Genomic DNA, 19,314 nt, shown 5'->3' on the forward strand with positions numbered 1-19,314 from the left:
ACCATGCCTTACTGAGCAGGATCTAACCCCCATTTAGCAGCTGATGAATGGGGGTTAAATCCTGCTGCCTTGGCTGCACATGAACAGGTGTGCGCAGCCCATGTTGGAAATAACCCTTCTTTCACCCATCAGCAGATACCACAAGTGACATCAGTTGATGAGCAGGGGGCTGTGGTTTGGGGGAAATGGCCTCATGGGCCAAAATAGTCCCCCTATTGGGGAATGATTGAACCATGGACCCAAACTTCCCCATCTTTGGCCTATATAATGGCCACAATGCACCATGTCTGTGCGTGCCTACCACTGAGTTCCATTGCGCTTACCCCCAGGTAAGCGCATATAGGCTTACAGCCTCACTGTGCTCAAGCCTATTGTACAGTGGGAAACATCCTTAGCATTTGAAGCCTTGTGGCAGAGAAAAAGGAGGCCATTCATGCTTTTAAAAAATATTCAGCACACTTGAAATATTCCCAACACTTCATCCTCATCGTGTCAGTAGCAGCACCCCTGTAAGGTAGGCCTGCCTCATTCTCCCATATTGCAGATGAGGGTGTTGGGGCTGAGCTAGAATAACCACTTGCCCAAAGCCCACACCAATATGTTTGGTGACTAGGTGAGATTTGAAGGCAACACTCCTGCTCAGGCCTTAGGCTGCCTGCTCACCCATACTCATCGCCATGAGGGACAATTGTTGACATTTGTCTATCTCCAGAGACAATGGGAGAGTTAGGGTTAAAGTCAAACGGGTGGAGAGTTACAGAGCCTGCTGCGGCTGTAGAGACCCATAGGGGAGAGAAGTGTTTTATTGCAGCTGAGGCAGCTGAAGGCGTCCGGCTTAGCTGTTACAGAAACACCATGGCCAGCTGATCTGTCAGAAGTGTCTTGGAAGGGCGGACCCTGCTATAGGTGAGCGCTGATGATTGGATCCTTAAGAGAAGCTCCGTGGGAAAGCAAGCCTATGGAGACCCAAAGGGGAGCCCTTTTTGACATCTATGGGGGAGATCCACTTGGACCTCCCCAAGTCCAGCTTCTGCCTTTTCCATTACTATTCCAGCTCCATCTGGTATGCAGGCTGAGACCCTACCTGGCTGCAAACTGCCTCGCCAGAGTGGTGCATGCTCTGGTTATCTCCCGCTTGGACTACTGCGATGCGCTCCACGTGGGACTACCTTTGAAGGTGACCTGGAAACTACAATTAATCCAGAATGCGGCAGCTAGACTGGTGACTGGGAGCGGCCGCCGAGACTACATAACACTGGTCTTGAAAGACCTACATTGGCTCCCAGTACGTTTCCGAGCACAATTCAAAGTGTTGGTGCTGACCTTTAAAGCCCTAAATGGCCGCGGTCCAGTATCCCTGAAGGAGAGTCTCCACCCCCATAGTTCTACCCGGACACTGAGGTCCAGCGCCGAGGGCCTTCTGGCGGTTCCCTCACTGCAAGAAGCCAAGTTACAGGGAACTAGGCAGAGGGCCTTTTTGGTAGTGGCGCCCTCCCTTGGAACGCCCTCCCACCAGATGTCAAAAAGAACAACAACTACCAGACTTTTAGAAGGCATCTGAAGGCAGCCCTGTTTAGGGAAGCTTTTAATGTTTGATGTATTACAGTATTTTAATTTTTTTTGAAGCCGTCCAGAGCGGCTGGGGAAGCCCAGCCATATGGGCGGGGTATAAATAAATTATTATTATTATTATTATTATTATTATTATTATTATTATTATTATTATTATTATTCTTCAGGACACATTCCCCTCCCAGCTTAGCCCCCACCCCCTTTGCGTCCACCCGCTGCCTTCCCCCCAGCCCCATTGGCGCGTCGGATGCAGTCAGCTCTCAGTTGATGTCAGCCATCAGATGGAGGGAGGCAGCATCGCTAGACCGGGTACCTTGGAAAGCGCTTAAGGATTCTCTCTCTCTCTCTCTCTCTCTCTCTCTCTCTCTCTCTCTCTCTCTCTCTCTCTCTCTCTCTCTCTCTCTCTCTGTGTGTGTGTGTGTGTGTGTGTGTGCAGCCTGCGATTCAGCCTTTGCGGAGGCAGCAGCTAGATGCCGCCCCCAACATAGACACGCACACACGTGCGCCCGCCTCCTAAACGCAGGCTCCGGCTTGACTTCTTAAAACGCAGGCTCCGCTCCGATCGGCAGGCGCACAGACCGTCTCCGGCTCTGCAAGCATCCAGACAAGTCGCCCGCAGATTCCTGTGCGATCGGAAGATCGGCTCGTCGATTTCCACACCCCCGCCCAACTTCTCCCAAGTTACTTCGCCCCCCAAAAGCGAGCTCGCTCTGCAGAAGGAAGTGGCCAGGCGCCCAGGTGGCTCCGCTGAGCCGTGGCTCAAAGTGGTCAGAGGGCGATGTTGGAGGCTTGAAAAAACACCAGCAAAGCCCATCAAGGAAGCGGGCAAGTGTTGGGTTGTCCTCTTGGGGGAAGAAATGGCCGTAGAGAACTGCTCCGGAGCCTCCTTCCCAATGAATTCTTCTGACTTCCCCGCCAGGAACAGATCAAGTAAGTCAAGGATGGTGGAGGTTTCAAGCGGGATAACTTTTCTTGAGAAAGGTTTTCCCCCCTTCTTGTTGCAGGGACAGGTAGCAAAAACCAAATTGGTTCTCTTGCCTGTTCAAAACCTGTCCAAATCCAGCATTTCGCTGCTCTCCGGTCCTTTCCCATTTAGTGTCTCGGTAATGATGGGTGAGCGCTTTTTTTTTAAAGGCAAAACAGATAAATAAAAATGGAAGCGAGTCACTATCAAAGCTTGCCTTACAGAATGGATCGTGGGGTTTAGAGCCTCACTTTTAGGAATGATGTCTGTGCTGCCTGAGCCGCCCACTCCTGCCTCGCTTCACCCCTACAGTACTTTAGAAAGTGCAACAGGTTGGGGAAATGGCTTCGCTTCAGCACCAGAGGCGGCGGACAACTCCCTCGTTGTGCTTCTTGGTCTTTTTGTTCCCGAGGGCGCAGTATTTGCCCCTGCAGAAGTGCCTCAAGGGGGGGGGGGTGGTCAGTGGCGTAGCGTGGGTTGTCAGCACCCGGGGCAAAGCAAGTAATTTGTGCCCCCTAACCCGTGGATTTGCGCCCCCTAACCCGTGGATTTGCGCCCCCTAACCCATGGATTTGCGCCCCCTAACCCTAACCCCCAGATGTTGCGCCTGGTGCGGCCGGCCCCCCTGCACCCCCTGCGCTACGCCACTGGTGGTGGTGATCATCCAGATGTGGTTGGACCACAACTCCCATCACTATTGGCCATGCTGAGGAGAGTTGTACTTTAGCAACATCTGGGGGTGGCAGAGGTTAGCTGCCCCTGATGTTGGCAACATTCCCTTTTCTAAGTTAATGGGAAATGGCTGGGCAGCATAGGCTGAGGCTGAAGGGATGTTTAATCCAACAACATGTGGAGGGCACCACATAGGCTACCCCTGGTGTGAATGGAATAAACTGGGAGGGGAGCATGGGGTGCCACGTCTTTTTACGGCTTCGGAGGGTTTGTGTCTCCGCTGAACACATGGAGAGCAATAACAGCTCCTTGCAGACTAACAGGAAACAGTCTTAATGAAAAGCATTCATGTCCTGGATTACTCCCTTCAAACAACCTCCAAACCTTTCCGCTGTAGACGCCATCCTCTGTGTTTCATATTAAGAAAAATTAGCAGGGCTTTCAGCCTAATAATAAAGGCTCCTCATCCATTTACCGGCTTGCTTTCAATAGGATCTTTTAAGATGCAGCAGGTAATGCTTCTGAGGTCATTCAATTGAAAGTAATTTGTTTTGACTGTACAACACAGACCATTCATTTATTGCTCACAAAAGAAATCTCAAGCATACTGACTGATCCAGCTATGTGCATAAACTATCTGCAACAAAACAGCAAACCCATAAGCCCTTTCACTTCGTGGAGGAGCTCACATTAAAATGAATTTTTAAATTTTTTTTTAAAAAATGAGTGGTTTAGGAATTGAATGACTCACACATATTAATCTCAATAATGCTTTAAGATGTTTATGATGTTTTAAAAACCCATGCAGTTTTCTACTCCTCCTGCTGCTAACTCTGTTGCTGACAACAAACACTCAAGGCAACAGTGACTTATCTTATCTGTAGTGGGGAATGAATATTGTGTCTGATTTAAAGATAGGTAAGCTGAGTGCAAAAGGTTGCAATCTGACTAGGGGGTAAGGTTGTATTCACCAGGAAACAAGTCCCATTGAAACCACCATACTAACTTCTGAGCTTGCTTAAGATTGGATGTTAAGTCCTATTTTCACGTGACTTCTGAGTAAACATCCTTAGTTTCATGCTACAGATTATATATGGTACTTGATAGCAATAACAGGGTAAAATGGTGTGTGTGGATTTGGCAGGAGAAGAGATTAGCAGTGGTGTGCACACCTCAGACCAGGGCACCACTTGGACTGCCTAAGCAAGCCTGCTGGTATTCAGATACTGAAGCTGATACTGTCTTGCTGCCATAGTTGAAGTAAAATTCAATGGCCAATCTGCTTGACTTGGGGTAGAGTGTTGGCAAAAGTGGGAATCTTTCCTTCACAGGCAGCAAAATGCCTTAGGCCAGCCTTGGAGTTGGAAGAGAAACCATGTATGCCATGTTGAATTCAATTAAAAATTAGGGCTGGCACTTGAGGAAAAAGAAAGAAATCTTAGGCTCTGTTCACACTCCTGGTTGCTGTGCACTCATTGCATTCCAGCACTGGGTTTCGTTACAGAATATTTATTGAGGTTTTTAATAATAATACAATCAAGATAAAAATAAAATAAAAAATAGTAACAAAAATACAAAAGTAAAAATAATTAAAAAAAGAAACATGCAAATTTTCCATTTCTCATTTTCCTTTAACATGTTTCCCGGACCTCCTCATACCTCCCTTTTTTGTATTCCAATTCAAATTGTTAGTTCAGCAAATCCTTATCATTAAGTTTTAACCTGTTTCTCATATTCCCTTAAAGCATTACAGCTGGAAACCACTTAATTTCTATCCAACATCATTCTAACATTCATTAATTTTACAATATTTCTGTAGATAGTCTTTAAATTTCTTCCATTCTTCTTCCGCCGACTCTTCTCCCTGGTCTCGGATTCTGCCAGTCATTTCTGCCAGTCCCTCCAGCACTGGGTTTCTAATCCAAAATGCACATGTAACCTGGACTTCGTTATAAGATGCTAGTCTGATGCCCGGTTTCGCAAAGCAGCTTCTCACTGATTGGAGTAAAGACGTTCCTGCCCCATCAATGGAAGTGACTGAGTGTGGTAGAAGAATGACCGAACTTAGGGGTGTAGTGCTGTCACCCACAAGGACCTCTGACCCCCAAGTGTGCCTCATCCCATGCATGGGGTGGTGGGTGGGAGTGGGGTGCAGAGGGTAAAGAACACCCTCTTTGCTCACACAGGGGACTCATGCACTGGGTGCATGCATGGGGCACCTGGTTCATGCCCCCCAAGATTCTGTGCCCAGGGCCACACACACACACCCTGGCCACCCAAGCTATGGTACTGGTCAAGCTTCATATACAGACACACCAGTGGAGGATGGTGGTCCTCAGGACTGGTGGGGCAGAAGGAAGGGAGGTCAACAGGAGACGGAGCCAGAACCAGTGATAGGCAGAGCCAAATGATTCACTCTTGTCCATATTCATCTCCCTCTTGAGTCCTACCAAGGCAACACTGAGACTAAGGAGGACGAGGCTGAAAGCTGGGGCCACTCCCTAGCCTGGATGTCCTAAGGCAGGCAGGTGGGGGCTGGCTGAGGACACACTGATCTTGGTGGGACAGTGCCCCCTTGTCCTAATGCCTCCACTGCTACTCGGAGAAGCCCCCTAACCACAACATTTCTTTTCAAATGCTATATATTTTAATTCATGTGTAAACTGTGTTAAACACGTTAAAGTAAACCTCCCCAGAATATGATCTCTACAAAAGCAGATTTATACCCAAACAAATAACAATGCACTGTTCCTTCCAAGACCCGGTAAACAGTGGAAACGTTATCCGTGAAACTGATGCCAGAGGTCCGTTTCTCCTTTGTATGCTTTCTATATTTTCTTACACCATGCGGCTGCTGTTTCCTCTGCTGTCGCTTGACTCTGTGCCCAGCTCCACCAGCCTTTGGGCTAAACACTCTCTCTGCATGCCAGATGGCACTGTGGGAAGATGAGGTGACTAGCTACAGTGACTATGTACCTTGCCTTGTGTCATCTGACGAGAGTCATGGGTGCAAAACCCAAGACACTCTCTGTGTCTTTTGCATCAAGCTGTCACACATGAGCAGTGCAGAAGTTTGGGAGTTTGTTCCCTGGAAGGGCTCCTTTGCCTTCAAGAAGTGCTTCACGTTCAGAAAATTAGCAGTTGTTGAAACCAGGGGCCTCTGGAAAACCCACAAGATGACATGAGGGCAACAGCCCTCTTCTGATGTTCCATGCAAACCAGGATTCAGAGGTATAATGTCTCTCATTCATCTTAAAACAGATTTCTCACATCCAAAGCTCTGTAATATATTGAGTCATTGTAGAAGAGTGAATTTCAGTTGATCCAGGTTTTCTCAGGAGAAGTTGCACATGTATGATTCTACGAACTGCATCTCACATTTTTGGGTTTCTTTTCATTTATTGCACTGGAAGCAAGATAAGGCTCCCTTACAGAAGCGCCTGTCCCAATGAGCAGGTCAAGGAGGTTTAGGGAGTTCTTGGAGCATGAATTCCTATTGTGTAATTTTAGACAGGTGGCCCCCAGACAGTCTTCTTCTTTTTTGGTGACGATGGGTATAAGAATGTCTATTTCACAAAGCTCGCACAATGCTTAGAAAAGAAAACCTCAAGAACTTGTCTGGCCTTGAGCACTGAGTGCCTTGAATTAGGGAAGGAGGAAAGTATTTGCTGCTCAGTCTCTGCAAAATATCTCCAGCTAGACCTGCTTTGCAAATTCAGGCTCTTCAGGCAGAAAGATCTTAAATGAACGGCTGAGGTTTGAACCATCTCTCTGCTTCCTTAGTCTCCATTTCGAGGGCTTCCAGACTGGGACCAAATATTGCACAGTTTGTGCTGTGTTCCTGAAGTTGTTCAGGTTTCCAGCTGATGAACTGTTCCCAATAATCTCTGGTATTCATGGAAAACAAGGTAGGGGAGCCACAGAACTATGCTGTCACCCAGTAGGTGAGAAGGTGATTGAATATGGGTGGGTCGGGTACAAAAAGGTGGCTGTGAATTAATCCCTCCTGACTTCAGGCAATAAGAAAGCTAGGAAACAGTGTTGGGTATGACTGGAGAGTTAATCATACCATCAAACTGCATTAATGAGCCCTGGGGCACTTCCCCTGGATTAATAACTAGCTGGGAAAGAGTGACTGCAGTTCAGGCACAACTGAAATGAGGCCCCATTAAGTCTGAGAAGGCAATTAAGCCTCCTAGAAATGAACTGTGCCAATGTTTGTCTTTTGTTTATGCCTTGAATTTGACAAGGGAGGGAAATGCCTACAAGGGGAAGTGGGGGTGTACTGTTTCATTTTGGATGGATGACTCATCATATAAACATCTGGATAGCTAGAAATATCCATTCAAAAATTAACACTCAGATACACTCTGTCTGGTCCCCTTCGTCTTAAAACCAAGAAGTGATAAAACACAGAGCTCTTCCCCCCTTTTTTTCTTTTACAGAGTGTCTTAATCTTTAGCAAACGCTCAGGTTTTCCTGCTTTGACACAAGGCAGGCGGGCAACAGGCTATTAGAATTGCCAACTTCCTCTCTCTCTCCAGCTTCTGCGACTTTGACAACGGGTGCGACTGGAAGAAATTCAGCAGGCAATGCTTTCCCCATCGCTGCATCTCCATGCTGGGGAAAGCTTAACCCAATCAAATTTCTGTTTATCATTAAACTTTTAAAAACACAGGAGCCACAGGAAAAGTGGGCAACTACTTTCTATGAAATGTTTAGGAAGAGAAAGACTCTATCTGTAAATTCCATGTGTGGTATCTAAAGAAGGAAAGGTCCGCACAATGAGGTTCCTGGCAAAGTCCCTGGCAGGGAAGTCACCTAAGCACCATTATACCCATTGCAGGCTAGATTCTGCTCCCTTGACAGCAGTTATTTCCATAAAAATTGCTGCTTGAGCATATTCTTCTATGCCAGAGATGGGGAACCTGTGACTCTCCTGATATTGTTGGATCCCCAGCTTCCATCAGCAACCATGGTCAATCTTATATTATCTTATTATCTTATCTTATCTTAGCATCTAATCTTATCTTATCATCTTATTGTTGCATCTATAGCTCACCTTCTTCTCGAAGGAGCTCAAAGTGGTATAATGGCTCCCCCACCCTCATTTAATCCCCACAACAACCCTGTGAGGTAGGTTAGGCTGAGAGGAAGTGACTGGCTTCATGAGTGGGGATTCCAACCCTGATCTCCCAGGTCCTAGCACAACACTCTGACCATTACACCACATTGGCCAATGGTTTGGGATGATGGGAGTTGTAGTCCGGCAACATCTGGAAGGCAGCAGGTTTCCCATCACTGTCCATTCCCTATCCCATCGGTGCTCACCACAGCTGCCATTTTCAGTGAATGACCAGATCATGTGGAAAGGATGGCAGAGTTGTAGCCTGCTGGTAGAGCATCTGAGGTCCCGGGTCCAATCCCCAACATCTCTAGGTATGGCTGCGAAGGATCCTTGTCCGGAATCCTGGAGAGCTGCTGCCCATCAGTTTAGAGTAGACAGCATTGAGGAAGATAGACCAATGGTCTGACTTGGTGTCAGAGAGTTCCCTGTGTTCCTGCTCCTTCCATAGCTGTGTAGAGCTGTCTTTTCATGACAGATTTGGTGGAGGAGAGGGAGGGAAGAGATAATAAACTGCACTCATTTGTAATTGCCTCTTCACAACTAGTAATGCTATAGGAGTGCTTCCTCCTTTGCATCCAGCTGCCTGAGTCATGAATAGAGCTGAGGCGATTTGGAAACATTAGGTGCCAAAGCCCTGCCGTCCTTGACAGTGCAGATACTGAGCAGCGATATTTTTAGAAGTCACGTGGAGTTAACAAGCTAGCTTCACATCATGTGACATGTGGGACAACAATGTGAAGAGACTGTTGCCCTCACATCCTGCTTATGGACTTCCCAAAAGGTATCTGGTTGTGGGAAACAAGATGGCGGACTAGATTTACTTGTAGTCTGATGAAGTGGGTCTGCTCTTGTGTTCTAACACGTGTAACTTAGGTCTTAAATGTATGGTGCTCACAAATTGGCCCTTCCAGTTGGGAAACTGAATGCTGGCTGTCCAAACAAATATAGCCTCAGAGGGCTACAAAGTGCAAGGACACTCACTATTCTTTTTATGTATATATAATTTTTATTAATTTCAACATACCAATTATTATACATTCCACAGAACTTCACATCTTATACAATCTTTTTGGACTTCCATCAGCACCTCTGATGCTCCACCATTTTTATCATTTCTTCTGCATTTCTTAAATTCCTATTGCCTTTAATTATCTTAACTCACATTCCACCTCTTTAACCATTTTTGCAACAATTCAAATAATTTACCTCACAAAACTTCTTACAAACCTACAAACATAATCTAGTCATCACAATTACTTTTCAAATAGTCCATAAATTTACACCAGTCTTCTGTGAATCTCTGGTAGGACATTCACTATTCTCTCTCTCTCTCTCTCTTTCTCTGGCTTGTTTTTGGCAGTGGTGGAAAGGCCGACTCCCTACACCAATGTGATCATGCCTAGTTTGTTCGGCATCATTTGCTTCCTCGGCATCGTCGGGAACCTCATTGTGATCTACACCATTATCAAGAAGAAGAAGCTGAGGTGCAAACAGACAGTGCCCGACATCTTCATCTTCAACCTCTCCATTGTGGACCTGCTTTTCCTGCTGGGCATGCCTTTCCTCATCCACCAACTCCTTGGCAACGGGGCCTGGTATTTTGGAGCTCCTTTATGTACCATCATCACCGCTCTGGACACCAACAGCCAGATCACCAGCACCAACATCCTGACAGTCATGACCTTGGACCGTTACCTGGCCACCGTCTATCCTCTGAAGTCCACTTACGTCCGGACGCCGTGTGTGGCAGCCTTAGTGATTGGCCTGGTGTGGCTCCTCTCTCTCCTGACTATCATCCCAGTGTGGATGTACGCGGGGCTGATGCCTTTGGAGGATGGGAGTGCCCGCTGTGCCCTTTTGCTTCCCAACCCGGAGACTGATATTTACTGGTTCACCATCTACCAGTTCATGCTGGCTTTTGCCATCCCACTGTTCATCATCTGCGTGGTCTACTTTAAGATCCTCCAGCATATGGCTACCACTGTGGTGCCCTTGCCCCAGAGGAGCCTCCGGGTACGTACCAAGAAGGTCACCCGAATGGCAGTCGCCATCTGCTCTGCCTTCTTCATTTGCTGGGCGCCCTTCTACATCCTGCAGCTGGTGCATCTCGGCATAGACACCCCTTCCGTGGCCTTCTTCTATGCCTACAACTTTGCCATCAGCTTGGGCTATGCCAACAGTTGCCTCAATCCCTTCCTCTACATTGCCCTGAGCGAGACCTTCAAGCGCCAATTCATGGTGGCCATTCGTCCGGCCAAGGAACAGTTCCGGGTCAACAACAACAACAACAGCACAACAGAAGCCAGCGTGTGCCTGAAGCTTGCCCCAGAATCCACCCAGCAGACTCAGTTTCTGGAGGACTTTTCTCCGCACTCGTTGCCTGTGACAGTTGCCGTTCACTGAGGACTCCGTTAGTCCTGCAGCTATGAGACCATGAAAAGCTTTCCTTCACAATGCTGCAAGGGATGGTGGGCAGGTGGACTGATTGGGGCCGGTACTGTCATTGGGCAAGCTGAGAAGGTGATGGAGGCTTTCTGTGTAGGTGAACTTTCCTCTGATACTTGGTGAGAGATTGCCAGTAACTGCAAAGCATGCAAAAGCAACCACCCAAGTTTGCAAGAAACCTAGGGATGAGTCAGAAGAAGGCATGATGATGAAGCCAAAACGATCAGTTGAACAGCAAATGGACAAGGGTATGCAAATAGTATGAAAGCACAACAACTTCCCGCCTTCAATGGAGCTGAGTAACTTCTGTCTAATGCAGGATAACCAGCATAAAAAAATACATTGGCCATAACCAAAGAGTCAAGCAAGTAGAGATTCATTTTCTGTGTCCATGGCAGTATAAACCACAAACAAATAATGGCCCATCTCCTGCATTGTAACACCTCATACAATGCCCATTGTCTGGAGAAGTGCCAAGAAAGACTTGGGTGAACATAAGGAAGGATCACAGCTTGCCCAAGGATGGAGTAAGGAAAGGCATTAAGGACCTGTCAGTAATTCCTGGCATCACTCAGTGAAGCAGGTGAATGGCAGCAGGCTTCAACTTCAGAGTCTTCTTAGGAGTCATTCAGTCATGTGACCACTGGAGGCTGCTCCTGAATCTCAACAGTGGTGGGGATGCAGTTATGGGGAAATCTCTGCCTCTTTGTTTCTCCCTTTGACACAACTGCTGCAGAGCTTCTGACCACAAAAAGTGGGACAGTCCTGCTCTTTGCTATGTATACTAATAAAGGAGTGTTGCCACTTCTGTGTAGAAGGGATGGATAACTTGCCAGCATTAGGGCTGTTGTACCTTGAACAGTCAAAAGGTACAAGACCCCAAATGCTTCAACAGATGCCATTTGTTTTGTCACAGTGCTGAACGACTTTGAAGAATTGTTCCTGGCAAAATTCCCTCATTGTCTTTGTAACTATTATGCTGTCCCTGCATTGTCCCAGCACAAACCATCACCTATGGTTCTGTGATGAGTAGAAAGACCATGAAACTCAGTTAAACTCTTTTTCTTCCCTTTGCAAAGGTTTAACAGCTTCTTGAAGTCAAGTTGGGGTCTGTTGAATAAAAATAACAACAAACCCCCTGCATTTGGTGTGCATAAAAGTGCTTACAGAGAAAGGGGTCTTTTTGGGAGTGGGCATCAGAAAGAATGATTGCATGCATCTGACCAACATTGCCAGTTTTTCAACCAGCATCTGGAGCTGTGTGTTTTGAAAGAGCTCGAGATTGTTCAGAAATCGGCAGGTGAAGTTTTTCACAGTGTGGAGGAGCTCATTTTATAAGGTGCTAGTGGCTGCAGGTCAAGTAGACATTAAAAGTACAGGAACAGCAGCTGGTCAGGAAAAGTGGCAATCCTATGCCCAAGATCCACAAGCTACAAGGATGCTGGAGACAACTAGTCCAATTGGAAGTTCAATCCTAACCGTGTCTGTAGGTGCAAACCAGGGAGCCAGAGGTGGGTGCCCCTTTTCCCAATGCTCCCCATCATTCATCGTTTTATTCCCTTTCGATTAAATCGTGCAGTCAGCAGTGAAGAAAAAGCTACCACTTGCAAGCAACTTCAAAGAGGGCTTTGGGAACTATTTAATTGCCTTTTCTCGACTTTTCTCAAACCTCAGGTGGCTAAATGCAGCTCTGATAAATCACATCACACTGAACCAGACAGTTTATCATTAAGGCTCAATCCAGGACTCATTAGCAGCTCTGGCAAAGCTTGTGTGGAGCCAGTGTGGTGTAGTGGTTAAGAGCGGTGGACTCGTAATCTGGTGAACCGGGTTCACTTCCTTGCTCCTCCACATGCAGCTGCTGGGTGACCTTGGGCTAGTCTCACTTCTCTGAAGTCTCTCAGCCCCACTCACCTCACAGAGTGTTTGTTGTGGGGGAGGAAGGGAAAGGAGAATGTTAGCCACTTTGAGACTCCTTCAGGTAGTGATAAAGCGGGATATCAAATCCAAACTCTTCTTCTTCTTGTCTGGATGCTTTGTGCAGCGGTGGAGCATGCTCCAGAGGGGGATGGAGCATGGAGGGTGCCCTCCGATGCGCCACATTTCAGGGTAGGAGAGGGGCAGGGAAGCTGCTGCTCACTCTCCTCTACTCTGTGCAGCCGGGTCAGACATTACCCGGCAACAGAGGTCCTACGGTCAGTTGTGCCTCACCATGGCTGAGGAGGGCTGCTCTCTGCTGCTGGGTCAGAAAAGGTGCCGCCGACGGATGCGAGGTGTGCCGCCCCACTTGCCTGCCATTTTGTCACCCCATCAGTCATGACACCCGGGGCAGACCGCACCACCCGCACCCTCCCTTCCTACGCCTCTGAGTTTGTGCTACAGTCTTTTTTCCCTGTCTGATCAGAAATGAGGGAAGAAATGAGATGATAAACGCAGGAAAAGTACTGTGCAGTTATGTAAATATAAAGTGTTAAGTGTCGTTTGCTGATGTAACACGCTGAAAATGGGAGCTTACATGAGCAACGTTATGTTTTGAGCATGTATTTGAAGAATAAAGGAATTCAGAAATTCTGCTTTGTTCAAAAATCCCAATTCTTTTTCGGGACTGCCCTGTTTAGGGAAGCTTTAAATGTTTTATGCATTACTGTATTTTAATATTTTGTTGGAAGCCACCCAGAGTGGCTGGGGAAGCCCAGCCAGATGGGCGGGGTATAAATAATAAAACATCATCATCATCATCATCATCATCATCATTATTATTATTATTATTCCCAATATATATTGAGGGGTTTATACACTGTCCTTCAATAAAATTGCCAAAGCAGCTTACAAAACACATGAATAACATTTACTGCACAGTGCGAGATAACAGAATTTATACAACCTTCCATAAAGGAATCACTGCTCACTATTTTAGTGTGTGTTCTTGCATTACAAAAGGTATAAAAAAACCACACAAATATAAAACACGCAAAAATAAATAAATACTAAAACAATAAAAGAATATGGAACAGCATCAAGCAACAATAAACCAAGTTGCGATAAAACACAACTGAGGTAAAAGGCCTGAGAAAATAAAAAAAGGCCTTTGCATGGTGTTAAAATGGCATCAGGGGAGGTAGCAGGTGAGCCTCCCTGGGCAGACCATTCCACAACCAGGGTGCCACCACTGACAAGACTCTTCCCTCAGTCACTCTTGCAACCATACAAACATTACCCCCCAAAAAAATAAATCAAAAAAGAAAGAAAGGAAAACCCTGAAATATGCAGACAGAACTGAGGGGAAACAGATTGCTTTTCAAAAATGCGAATACTGCCACACATTAATTAAAGGTGCATCCTGTGGTGTTAGCAACATCTCAACTCAGTGCCTACGAGGCATTTTCACTTAATGAAGAAAGCACAGAAGAGACAACATAAGCAGTGGATTACGCTGCTCCACTGCTGTGAAGGAATCCCATGAGAGAGATTCAGAAGTCTAAAGCAGCTTGTTAAACAATGATCTGTGGATGCAGGGATGGATTTGTTGTACTGGAACATTAATGTCATGTCCCCAGGCACACACCTGCAGCAGCCACAGCAACCGAGCATCACCAGAGACTGGTTGGGAACCAATTGTATCCCTCACTTGATTAAAAGTGGGGCTCAACTATATTCCGCTATTAAGATTCAAAAGCCTTTACTGAAGCTTGCTGTCCTAGTGATCATCGGTTTGCAGCTTTGTTGATGAGATTGCCAATAGGTCTGGGCCTGGGTATACAACAGAGTTTGTTTGTTTAAGATCGAGCCCTTCTTGGAGAAAGCAATTCTCAGTTCTTACAGAATTGTGCTACGTGTGAAAAATTGCCTCAGAAATAAAGTAAAAGCAAACCAGTACCGAAAGCTGCATTACACTTCGATTTTTGACAATGCAACCCAAGACACGGTTTTCCAGGAAATAAGAAAAATGCATTTAAAATAGAAAAGAAGTTTGGTACATTGGGTACTACCTAAATACTTCCCAACCCATAGCCTGGTTATTTTATAATTAATTGATTAATTTGCAACATTACAGGCTCACAAAAGCCACCCCTCCCCCCCCAAAAAAACTAGCTCAGAAAGCATGATTTAAACATGAAGAACCAAAATAAAACCATCAACTATTGATTGATGTCTCGTAATGTGTTTCTTCTAATGTTGTACTGAGATCTTTCGATCAAGGGTGGTTTATAAATTTCATAAACAACAACAACATCAACTTAAAAAATAACCGAGACACCAAAACAGCATCATCATAAGGCAGTTACTCTGAGGATCAAACCATGTCAGAAAGCATATTTAAAATAAAAGCTTTGATGACATTTCTGAAGGTGTGTTGGAAAGGGGGATGAACGGGCTTCTTGAGGGAGAGCCCTTCAGAGTGAAGGTGCCACCACTGAGAAATCCTTGCCCCGACACTCACCAAGATAGTAGTGGGACATGAAGTAGTTACACCAGAGCTGGTGAACCTGTGGCCCTACAAATGTTCCTAGGCTACCTCTCCCATCATCTCTGATGGTTGGCTGTCCTGGCTGAGTCTGATAGAACTTAAGAGTCCAGCAACATCTGGGTATATTTAAATAAGAGCCTCTCCCCTATTTAACAGCGGAGGGAGTGCTGTTACAGTCATGTCTTGCTTGTGGGCTTCCCACAGGCATCTGGTTGTGAAAACAGGATGCTGAAGTTGATGGGCCATTGGCCTGATCCAGAAATTCTTTTCTGGGATAGCTCAGCTGGTAGAACATGAGACTCATGATCTCAGGGTCGTGGGTTCAAGCCCCATGTTGGGCAAAAGATTCCTGCGTTGCAGAGGGTTGCAGTAGATTACACTTGTAAAGGTAACGGGACCCCTGACCATTAGGTCCAGTCGCAGACGACTCTGGGGTTGCGGTGCTCATTTCCCTTTATTGGCCGAGGGAGCCGGCGTACAGCTTCCGGGTCATGTGGCCAGCATGACTAAGCCGCTTCTGGCGAACCAGAGCAGCGCACAGAAACGCCGTTTACCTTCCTGCTGGAGCGGTACCTATTTATCTACTTGCACTCTGACGTGCTTTCGAACTGCTAGGTTGGCAGGAGCAGGGACCAAACAACGGGAGCGGGGATTCGAACCTAACCCTTTTGTGTCTTAATTAAACTTAAGCATATGGATTATATGAGGCTGGTTATTTCACGTGCTTTTGAACTGCTAGGTTGGCAGGAGCAGGGACTGAAAAACGGGAGCTCACCCCGTGGCGGGGATTTGAACCGCCAACCTTCTGATTGGCAAGTCCTAGGCTCTGTGGTTTAACCCACAGCGCCACCCGCCTCCCGATGACCCTTGTAGTCCCTTCCAACTCTACAATTCTATGCATCTATGAGCATTTCAGCAGGAGTACCTACATTGGTGACGAGCGCCCCTCTATTAAAGGTGCAGAAGCCCAGACTTCTTTCAACCCACAATCAGCTCTCGTGCTTAACTGTTCCCGAGCGAATTATTGTTCTGAAACCCTCCCTATGTTGGTGTCTACAGTCTTGTTCCGGGTGCAGCCAACACGCTGTCCCCATTCACTTCTGAAGATTGTGACTGATGGGGAACTCTTGACAGTGCCAGTAATAACAAGCTGCTTGTTGGGTGTGATGGATATTCCATTTCTCCCTGGGTCTGGGGGCATTATTCGCACTAAAGTATATTACTCATCCTTCTGGCAGGCTGGTAATGAGAGGCATCCTTCTACTTCTTGCCTCCTCCCACTGTGGATTTCAGATGGTAGGTGAAAAGCCTGCTGCTGACTCCCGTGAACGCTGCATCATAATGCCCCAATCAAAATAATCATTGCTCTTACGCAAAACTGTGCCTAATCAGATATGCATTGTGTTACTACAGCTAATGTACATTCCCGCCCCCCAACAAAAGGGAAAGGGGATGTCAGGACCACAAATGCTTTCAGTGAGAGAATCTGTAGCCAGTCAAGCTCAGCATAAGCAACAAAATACCACATTTCCCTGCTTCCATATCCTCCAGCATTTCTCCAATGAAAATAGGGATGTCCTACTCAACAACAACAATAATTTTATTATTTATAGCCCACCCATCTGACTGGGTTGCCTCAGCCATATTAGGTGGCTTCCAACATACACAAAAACATAATAAAACATTAAACAGTTTTAAAAAACCTTCTCTGTACAGGGCTGCCTCCAGATATCTTTTAAAGGTTGTATAGTTACTTCTCATTGGCTCGAGGGTTGCATAACTCCATACCCTCTGATGAAAATAGGAGCGTCCTAAGTTAAAGTGGGGCATTCCAGGATCAAATCAGAAACTGGGATGGCTTCTGTAAATCTGAGACTGTCCCTGGAAAATAGAGACACTTGGGGGGGGGCTGCACTTCTCATTCTAGTTTTGAGAAAAAATGGAGTTTCTGAGAGGATTCAGGCACTAAGAAAGCTCAGTGTGGGAAAGTGTGCAAACTGTGTACAGGTGTCATGCGTGGTGACACACACACACACACACCCCAGTATCACTACATGAACACATCTTGTGCATTAGGGTTGCCAACTTTAGAACTAGCATTTGTAGCTGTGCCTTTTAACAGCAGCCGGGTCAACGGCAATGAGCAGGTGAGAATGCCTGTCTCAGAGGGAAGTGCTAGAAAAGGTGCAGAAAAGGGTAACCAAAATTAGAGGGGAGGGAGGCCTGAACCATATGTTTACAAAACTCTATATGGTGGGGAGAAGGTGGACAGAGGAGAGTATTTCTCCCTTTTTTTTTAACAATAACATGTCAGCCTCATCCTCAGTGCCCAGAAGGCACTCAGACAGCGAATCTGTCCGTTCCCCCAATTTGTACTGCATATTTTCCCCAAACCCACAGCGATCTCAAATGCTCACTCGCTGTGACTCACAGCTGTTCTCCACCCATCATTTAGGGGGTACAGTCTATAATAAACCGTCTCCGCAATGTTTGATTACAATGTAATGCCTGTGGTCTCGGTTTGTAGCTTAGATTGCCTCGGGCAATTGCTTCCATACTCGGAATGCTTCCAGCAAGTCTGACATCCCTCTTGCTCCCTTGCCAACTTGTGTACATCCACGCATAACTAACATGCTAATGAAAAGCCACTTTGCAATCATTAATTTGGTAAAGGAAAACAGCGTATATGCACTCATGCCCCCTGCTTGCAGAACTGCAAAACAAAACACAGCGGTCCTGTAAATAAATTGAGCTGCCAAGTCATTTGCTAATCCCAAATGCTGAAGGGTCCAAATGCACCAACAGGGTTGCATTCCCACCATTCAGTTCTAGCAGGTCTGCTATGGCGGCCAAACCTCACTTAACATGCAAGCTCTTGAGTTTTTCCTGGTGGGTTCAAGGATTTTGAGCTGAGAATTATCAACAGGCACCAACCACTCTGGGCAAACCTACACCATATATTTAAAGTGCATTCAAAACACATTACGTCCTCCAAAGAGTCCTGGGAACCATAGTTTATGAAAGGTGCTGGGGATTGTAGTTTTGTGAATGGAAACTACCAGTTCCCAGTGTTAAGTTTGGGTGAACATATCAGACGACACAGCGATTCTCCAAACAGCTCTTGTTTATTCACAGGTCAGAACAGAACTGAAGGGTTCAGTCAGCCTGCTTATATAGAGCTCCAGTACAACGTAACTGTAACAACTTTCTGTAACTATCCAATCACTGAACGTCACTTTCGATTCCTTATTTGCATATGTGGACCTGAACTATCTACAGTTTCCCCCTGCTGGCCCACAGTGAGAACTTCAGTACACGCCCCATGGTGTGTCAGGGCTGGAGTCAGGCCACCATTAATAACACACTGTAAAGAGAGAGCACTAATTGAGTTACTCACTGCAAGGGAGAATTATGCAGCTGAGACTCAATGCAGCAGTGTGATGCTGTAGGTGCTGGTCTTTGTCATCTATTGCTGTGAATTCTGTAAGGTGCGGATGAGCAAATTACACAGGAAGAGCGAATACTGCAACTCCAAATCAGACACAGTGGCAGAGAACGAGGTAAAGTGGGAATGATTCATTGGCAAACCCCCACGTTAGTGAAAGTTGTTTAGGTTTGGTGATGGAGGCATTGATTTGTTTTGTATTGAGGCAGATAATGCATCTGTCTAGTCCAGCAGGGAACTGCATCTTAAAACTGCATCATCCAGCTATACTTATTTAATAATCTGTGTGCCCATTTTCTCAAGACGTGTACCATCTGTTGATGTGCAGCATGAGTCTCCTATTACTGATTCAGAGAACTGGCTCCCTTCCTGACCCAGTAACTCTTGCTTAAGAAGGACCTGAGTAACTGGCTCTCCTCTCCCCATGTGGTTCTGGAACACCATATGTGACCACAGAGGCAACACAGAACCATGTGGGCGGAGCTAGCTTGTCAGCTGACCATTGCTGAGATGAGAGGGAGAGCGATGATTGGGTGGGAGGAAAGACCCACACAGTTGAGCCAACCCATGTAGCTTCTAGCTTCCAAACATGATTGCAATGGCATAGGAAGAAATGTATG

General features: G+C 46.3%; 1 protein-coding gene across 1 annotated transcript; it reads left to right on the forward strand.

Moving 5' to 3' along the window:
- The first annotated feature begins 2,061 nt into the window (after positions 1–2,061).
- On the forward strand, positions 2,062–12,830 carry LOC309362710 (melanin-concentrating hormone receptor 1-like). Its single transcript, XM_081898436.1, has 2 exons — positions 2,062–2,502; positions 9,697–12,830. The coding sequence occupies exons 1-2, from the start codon at positions 2,430–2,432 to the stop codon at positions 10,737–10,739; spliced, it is 1,116 nt and encodes a 371-aa protein (XP_081754562.1). The 5' UTR covers positions 2,062–2,429; the 3' UTR covers positions 10,740–12,830.
- Positions 12,831–19,314: the final 6,484 nt, after the last annotated feature.

The sequence above is a fragment of the Podarcis melisellensis genome (genome assembly GCF_964234715.1).
Source record: "Podarcis melisellensis genome assembly, chromosome: 2".
NCBI classification, from domain to species: Eukaryota; Metazoa; Chordata; class Lepidosauria; order Squamata; family Lacertidae; genus Podarcis; species Podarcis melisellensis.

Excerpts from the sequence above, each read along its gene's own strand:
- LOC309362710 (XM_081898436.1), top strand. The coding sequence starts at position 2,430 with ATGGCCGTAGAGAACTGCTCCGGAGCCTCCTTCCCAATGAATTCTTCT. Across the intron at positions 2,503-9,696 it reads CCCCGCCAGGAACAGATCAA|TGGTGGAAAGGCCGACTCCC; the intron begins GTAAGTCAAGGA and ends TGTTTTTGGCAG.